The sequence below is a fragment of the Eimeria maxima genome, genomic scaffold (genome assembly GCF_000499605.1).
Source record: "Eimeria maxima Weybridge genomic scaffold, Emw_scaff1280, whole genome shotgun sequence".
NCBI lineage: Eukaryota > Apicomplexa > Conoidasida > Eucoccidiorida > Eimeriidae > Eimeria > Eimeria maxima.
Window position 1 is genome coordinate 1 of NW_013564272.1, and position 7,500 is coordinate 7,500.

At 54.8% G+C, this 7,500-nt stretch overlaps 2 protein-coding genes across 2 annotated transcripts in view; one reads left to right on the top strand and one right to left on the bottom strand.

Annotated features, from left to right (window-relative positions):
- On the bottom strand, positions 1-1,006 carry EMWEY_00051000 (hypothetical protein; the record flags this gene model as incomplete). Its single annotated transcript, XM_013479666.1, has 2 exons — positions 1-116; positions 272-1,006. Coding segments are annotated over 2 exons (851 nt in total), but the record flags the coding sequence as incomplete, so codon positions are not given.
- A 2,523-nt stretch (positions 1,007-3,529) lies between these two features.
- EMWEY_00051010 (hypothetical protein, conserved) overlaps positions 3,530-7,500 on the top strand; it is a gene marked incomplete at both ends in the record, with an annotated part of 5,469 nt that continues 1,498 nt past the window's right edge. The window contains 4 exons of the mRNA XM_013479667.1: positions 3,530-4,846; positions 4,968-5,356; positions 5,697-7,226; positions 7,368-7,407. Coding sequence (XP_013335121.1) covers positions 3,530-4,846; positions 4,968-5,356; positions 5,697-7,226; positions 7,368-7,407 — 3,276 coding nt within the window. The remainder of the gene's footprint in view (positions 4,847-4,967; positions 5,357-5,696; positions 7,227-7,367; positions 7,408-7,500) is intronic.

The following is a 7,500-nucleotide window of genomic DNA, read 5'->3' on the forward strand; positions in this document are numbered from 1 at the left end:
CTCGGGGGAGGGGGAGAGGGAGAGGAGGAGGGAGAGGGGGGAGGGAGAGAGGGAGAGGGAGAGGAGGGAGAAGATAAGGATAATTCATCTCTTATTATTATGTTTATATCGTTATCCTATACACATACATAATATATATACATAAAACCCTAAACCCTAAACCCTAAACCCTAGGAACCCTAAACCCTAGGAATCAAGGGCAATAATATATGAACTCTCTTGCTGCTGTTGCTGAGTGCAGCAAGAGGAGGAAGAAGGAGATGATGCATACCTGTTGGGTGTCTGTTGATGATTGTGGTGCCTGTTGTGCTTCTCGTACAGCAGCAGCAGCAATAGTATTAGCAGCAGCACGAGCAGCAGCAGCAGCAGCAGCAGCTCTCTCTGTTGCAGTGTTTGCTTCCTCTGATGCATTCATTGCTGTATCTACAGCATCTATTGTATCATTAAATGGTTGCTGTCTCTGTCTCCGCTGCTGCTGCTGCTGTTGCTGCTGTTGCTGCTGTTGCTGTTGCTGTTGCTGCTGCTGTTGTTGCTGCTGTTGTTGCTGCTGCTGCTGCTGCGACTGCTGCAGCAGCTGCTGCTGCATGTATAGGAATCTAGATGACGGTCCCTCTAATAAGGGCAACGGTGCTGCTCTTGCATCAGCAGCATCTGTCTCTCCTTCCCCCCATGTACTATCTATAATATATCCTGCTGCTGCTGCTGCTTCTGCTTCTGTTGCTGCTGCTGATCCTGTTGGTGCTTCTGCTGCTTCTCCTTCTTCTGCTGCAGTGTCTCCTTGGTGTCTCCTTAAGGGAGGAGGAGGGGGGGCCCTCCTGTACACCCGACCAACAGAGAGGGGCCCCTCATCAACATCCTTAATATCTTCATCATCATACCCACCATCTGTTGCTGCTGCTGCTGCTGCTGTTGCTGCTGCTGCTGCTGCTGCTGCATGATTAGACTTAATACTAGACCATATTTCCTCTGCCTTAAGGACAGCAGCAGCAACACGAATATCTACCATGAGGTGTCTAGGCAGCAGATTTGCTGCATCCTTATTGAGCAGCAGCAGCAGATTCTTGCTGCCTAATGGTATATTATCTGTTGCTGCTCCTGGGGGCCCCCTAACAATAAGATGATGAGGGGGACTCCTTAATTGTTTATTTTCTTCATATATATTTAATTCTGCTGTTCTTGCTGCTGCTGCTGCTGTATATTTACGGTGTATATACAGATAAAGGGGACGGCATATAGGGGGTAAATAAGAAAAAGAATAACGGCATAAAGGGCAATAAGATAATTCATATATACTCATTGAGTTATATACACACCAAAAACAAAATACATGACCTGCAGCAGCAGCAGCAACAGCAGCAGCAGCAGCAACAGCAGCAGCAGTAGCAGCAACAGCAGCAGCAGCAACAGCACACGCAGCAATAATAGAAAATTAGTTTGTTTTATACAATGATTGTAAGTATATGCTAGGGATATAATAGCAACAGCAGCAGCAGCAGCAGCAGCAGCAAATATGTCAGCAGCATGGAAGAACAGTAACTAGGGACGCAGCTGCAGCAGCAGCAGCAGCAGCAACAGCAACAGCAACAGCAAACACGGCAGCAGTACAGACAGCAACAACAAAGAACAGCAGCAGCAGCAGCAACAGCTAAAATAGCTTCGCAACAGTCCTTGGATAATAACAACAATGCTGCTGCTGCTGCTGCTACTACTACTACTGCTGTTGCTGCTGCTGCAGTTGCTGCACTATCCCCACACGACAACTGATGCAACACCAGCAAAGAGCAGCAGCAACAGCAGCAGAAACAGCAGCAGAAACAGCAGCAGCAGCAGCAGCAGCAGCAGCAGCAGATAAGGACCTACCGCATGGCAGCAGGACGGGCTTCTGAAATAAATCGCAGCAAATGCTGCAGATAAGCTCAGGGGGTATCTCCTCTGCTGCTGCTGCTGCTGCTTCTTCATTTGCTGCTGCTGCTGCTGCAGAAGAAGAAGAAGAGGAAGAAGATGGCATACGTGCTGCTGCACTAGTTGCTGGTAGTCGGGGGGATTCGAACAATCCTCTTGCTGCACCTGTTGCTGTTGCTGCTGTTGCTGCTGTTGCTGATGATGATGATCTACCTGAGGAGGGAGTTGCTGCTGCTGTTGCAGCAGTTGCTGCAGCACTTGCTACACCTATTGCTGCTGCACCGTCTAGTGTCTCCTCAGCTAACTGCAGCAAGACAGATGTCTCTGTATCCGTTGGGGGTTCCCCAAGGAGGCCCTGTACCTGCCCCATCCCGCCTGCAGAAAAACCCTAAACCCTAAACCCTAAACCCTAAACCCTAAACCCTAGGAGTTGAGGTCTTAGTACTTCAGCTGCACAGGTCATAAGAGACACAAATGTATAATAAGTTGCTGCTTGTATATTTAATGAAGGAGCAGAAGCAGCAGAGGTATAAGCAGCAGCAGCAAAGGCAGTAGTAGTAGTAGTAGCAGCAGCAGCAGCAGCTATAGTAATGGTAGCAGCATATATGCTTCCTGTGTAGTTGCCTGCAGCAGCAGCAAATCCCCTGTGCTGCTCCTTGCCTCGGAGCTTGCAAGAAGGGGCCCCAGGAAACAGTAGCAAGAGCAGGAGCAGCAGCAGGAGCAGCAGCAGCAGCAGCAGCAGCAAGAGCAGGAAGCGGAACTGCTGCAGCAAGCTATATTCTTACCTGCTTTGTTGCTGCTTCTGTTAATAAGAAGACTGCTGCTGCAGGAAAGCCTTGCTGCAGCAGCAAAGGATCAGACGGGGGGAATGGCAAGAGCAGCAGCAGCAGCTGCAGCAACAACGGCAGCAGCTGCAGCAGCAGCACGATGGGGAAAAAACAAATAAACTGTTTAAATAACAATTAACATATTAAAGATCTGCTGCTGTAGCGAGAGAAGCAGCAGCAGCAGCAGCAACAGCAGCAAGAGCAGCAGCCCCTGCCGGGCCCCTCGGCGCCGGAACCTTCTGGCCTGCAGGAGCACCAGCAGTACCACAAACTGCTGCTGCTGCTGCTGCTGCAGCAAATCCGTGCACTGTCTTGATAAACACTTAAGTATAGACGTAATAGGTAAATACAGGCAGAGAGAACAGCAAAGAGCCGGTGTTGCTGCTGCTGCTGCTGCTGCTGCTGCAGGGGCCCTGATCGGGCGGTCAGCAGCATCGACACACAGCAGCAACAACAACACCAGCAACAGGAGCAGCAAAACAATAATTTCCTCCTCCCTTTCTTCCTCTTTTTCTCTTTATTTTATATAAGGATTAAATATATTGTTAATAGTCTAACGCTACTGCTTGCTGCTGCCCTTGCTGCTGCCTTGGGGGGGCCCCTAGACCATCGGCAATGTCTTGGGGGGCCCCCTACACCCGCAGCATCAGCAGCAGCAGCAGCAACACACCGACCAGTATCAGCAGCAGCAGCAGCACAGAAGCAACAATGGAATAATAGCAGCATAATTCAATGAGACGCAGCTGGGGGCCCCCAGCCTGCGTACCCTCCGTGCTGCTGCGCCTCTGGTGCTGAGGGCTATGCGCTGCAGCACGAAGAGGCTGCTGCATGTGCTGCAGCAGCTGCAGCTGCAGCAGCAGAACGTAGCGTGGGCAGCACCAGTTCCTGCTAGATCAATTCGAACCGGAGGGGGGCCCCTGGGGGCCCCGCTACACCGCCCCTCTCTTTTGCCGACACTGCGAGACAGCAGCAGAACCGTTGTGAGCAGCAGCAGCAGCAACACGAGCAACAGCAGCAGCAGCAACAACAACAGCTACATTAGCAACAACGGCTACAGCAGCAGCAGCAGCAGCAGCACCAAGGACAGTGCTGATGCTGATAGCACTAGCAACGGAGACGGCACAGAAGACACCTGCAGCGGGAACGACAGCAGCAGCAGCAGCAGCAACAGCAGCAGCAGCAGCGGCAACAATGTGTTTCCCTGGGAAGATGAAGTGTTGCCTAGTTGCTTCTTGTTGACTGCTAGGGGGGGCCCATGGAGTTCTCTGCAGCAGCAGCAACAACAGCAGCAGCAGCAGCAGAAACAGCAGGGGGGCCCCCTAGGTGCTGCAGCAAGGGAAGAGGGCGCAGCAGAAGCAGCAGCAAGGAGACGAAGGTTTGCTGCTGCTGCTAAAGGCAGGCGTCTGCTGCATTTCCTTGACGCGTATCTCGCACAGCAGCAGAAGCAGCAGCAGCAGCAGCAGCAGGAAGGCGCACCGGCGTCTATTCTACTGCGAGACACAGAGGCTAGCAGCATAGTCTCCCCTACTGCATCCCCTTCTGCTGCTGCTGCTGCTGCAGCAGCAGCTTCTGTTGCAGGCAGGCGCAGCAAGAGGAAGTCAGGCCTGCGTGCTTGTGTATCTGCTGTTGCTGCTGCTTCTGCTGCTGCTGCTGAGTTGGGGCCCCTTGGCCCGTGGCTGCCCCCGAAGCTTCTTGCTGCTGCTGCTGGCTTAGCTGCTCGTGCGGTGTCTATGCAAACGAAGCAGCAGCAGAAGCAGCAAACAGCAGCAGCACAGGCATCAAATGAAGAACTTCAAGCAGCAGCAGCAGCAGCAGCAGCAGCATCTGGTTCTGCTGCTGCTGCTGCTGCTGCACTGCTGCGGAGCGCCCGCATGCGACTGCATGAACTGGGGCCTTACGAGTTGGCTACCTTATTAGCCAACATAAATCGCTGCAGCAGCTTCTCACCGCAGCAGCAGCAGCAACAACAACAAGAAGAGCAGCAGCAGCAGCAGCAGCAGCAGCAGCAGCAGCAGCAGCAGCCGCTGCTGTATGTCGAGCTGCCGTTGCTGCGGAGGGCAGTGCTGCCTGCTTTGGCCCCTTCGATGCCCCGTCTTAAGAGCTATCAGGCAAGCCTCGTGCTGCTGCTGCTGTTGCTGCTGCTGCTGTTGCTGCTGCTGCTGTTGCTGCTGCTGCTGTTGTTATTGCTGCTACTGCAGTGTCAGTCTTCTCTGCTTGTCTTGGAGTGTATGTACACAGGAGGCGCAGCGGGTATCATGGGTTTTGCTGCGCTGCTGCTGGGGGCCCCACAGGGAACTCGCGCTGCAGCAGCTAAAGGAAACGCTGCATGCGCAGCTGTCTCTTTTGCAGCAGCAGCAACACGAAGAGCAGCAGCAGCAGCAGCAGCAGCAGGAGATATGGAATGCCCCGACCTTCCGTGAAGGGGCCTCTCTTGCTGCTGCGCTGCTGCAGTGCGGCACTTTGGATGCGCTGCTGCTGCAGCAGCTGTGGAGTGCTGTATGCAGGGGCCTCATGGGGGCCCCAAGGGGCCCCCACGGTGACACTGCTGCTGCAGTGCTGTCACCTGCAGCTCTGCGTGCTGTTGCTGCAGGGGCCCCTGCAGCTGCTGTTGCTGTTGATGGTAGAAGGTGGGGAGCAGCAGCAGCAGCAACACGACTTAATGATAGGGGCCTCTGGCTGTCACTGTGGGGTCTGCTGCAACGGACGCAAAAGTACGCCAGTTTGCTGCTGCTGCTGCCGCTGCAGCTGCTGCTGTTGCTGGTCACGCTACTGCTTCTGCTGCAGCTGCTGTTGCTGCTTTGCCTACTGCCCCCTACGCTATTGTTGTTGCTGTTGCTGTTACTCTTGCTGCTGCAGCACGTGTAGAAGAGACACGGCATGAATGAATAGAATCAGTAGCATCAGTAGCAGCAGCAGCAACAGCAGCAGCAGCAGCTCTTCTTTTTCTGTGTCTTGCTGTCTTTGCAGCACGTCGCCGCTAAAGGAGTTATCGGCCTTCTGCTGCTCCGTTCCTTTGAGGGGCCCTTCTGGGGGCCCCCTAAAGAACCTGCAAGGGGGCCCCCCAGGGGGCCCCTTGAGGGGGGTCCCCCCCTCTCGACTAGGGCAGTTAAGTTATTCTTTAGGGCGGGGCCTGGCTTGGAGACAGGAGACAGAAGGAGACACATTTGCTGCTGCTCAGCTGCTGCACCTCTCTGCTGCACTCCCTTCTGCTGCTGCAGTGTGTGGCGACGCACCGCTGCTGCAAGCAGCAGCAGCAACCGTCAGGAAGAGGTTGCTGCTGCAGTGCGACAACAGCAGCACCAACAGCAGCAGCAACAGCAGCAGCAGCAGCAACCCGTTGGAGCTGGCGGAGGCGCAACATGTTGCTTGCTGCTGGGTGGCTGTCTCTCGTCTGCTGCTGTCGCTGCAGCCGACCCTCGATGCTGCTGTTGTTGCGGTGTACCCGCAGCTATCTGCAGCAGAAGCTCACCTTCTACTGGATTACCGTAGTAGCATCAGCAAGAGCAGCAGCAGCAGCAGCAGCAGTCCTGCTGCTTCTTGCATGCCGCCCCTCGACATCTTGGCGTCCTTACATGATGTTTACCCAGATGCTGCAGCAGAACTAGCAGCAGCAGCAGCAGCAGCCGTTGCTGCAGATTCTTCAGCATTATCAGCAGCACCAGCAGCAGCACTAGCACCAGCAGGTTCTGCAGTAGCAGCAGCAGCAGAAGCAGCAGCAACGGCAGCAGCAACAGAATCCCCTGCTGCTCCAACGTCCGCCTTAGAAGCCCTTGAGCAAGAAGCAGCAGAAGCTGAGGTGTATCGTCAGCGTGTTAAGAGGGAGCAGCAGCTGTCTTGTGTTGCTGCTGCTGCTGCTGCTGCTGCTGATAGGGCAATGAGTGCATGCGAAAGGCTGCTGCTCGAAGCCACAGCAGCAGCAGCAGGAGGGTTTGCTGCTAAGCCTACTCCTCCGTTGTTGCTGCTGCTGCAGCAGTCTCTCGCTGCTCTGCTGCAGCTGCGCGATGCGTTGGCACAGGATCTGTTAAGTCGGTGGTCAGCAGCAGCAGCAGCAGGAAGCAGCAGCAGAGGGACAGCAGCAGCACCAGCAGCAGCAGATCCACGGATTGCCGTTGCTTGGGCTCGTGCTGCAGCAGCAGCAAACTGCTGCAATGCCCCTGCAGATGCTGTGCATGCAGCTCTGCTGCTGATGGAGAAGCATCTTGTGGGGTCGAGGCGTGAGCTTGAGGCAGCAACTGCAGCAACAGCAGCAGCAGCAACAGCAGCTCCAGGGCGTGTCCCCGTAAAACACCTGCAGCAACTTGCTGCTGTTGCTGCGCTGCTGCATGCCCTCAGCTCCTGTGGGGTCCGCCCTAGGGGGGCAATTCATTCTTTGCTGCCTGGCCTTCGGCGGGCTATATACTATCAGCAGCAACAGCAGCAGCAGCAACAACAGCAGCAGCAGCAGCAGCAGCAGCAGCAGACTAACGAGGACTGGGGAGACGACCCTTTCGTGTGGCAGTAAGAAGGGATCCTTTAGGCCCAGGGAGACAATAGCCACCTATCCTGTTTATACTGCCGTTGCTGCTGCAGTTGCTGCTGCACCTGCTGCTGCAGTTAATTCCGCTGTTGTTGCTGCTGCTGCTTTTGTTGTCTACTTAGGTGCTGGGCGGATATCCTTCTATCTCTGGTGGAGCTGCAGGTGCGGCAGCGTTGCTGCATCCTCAGCAGCAGCTGCTGCTGCTGCACCCTCCTCCCTTTTAGCAACAACAGCAGCAGCAACAGCAACACGAAG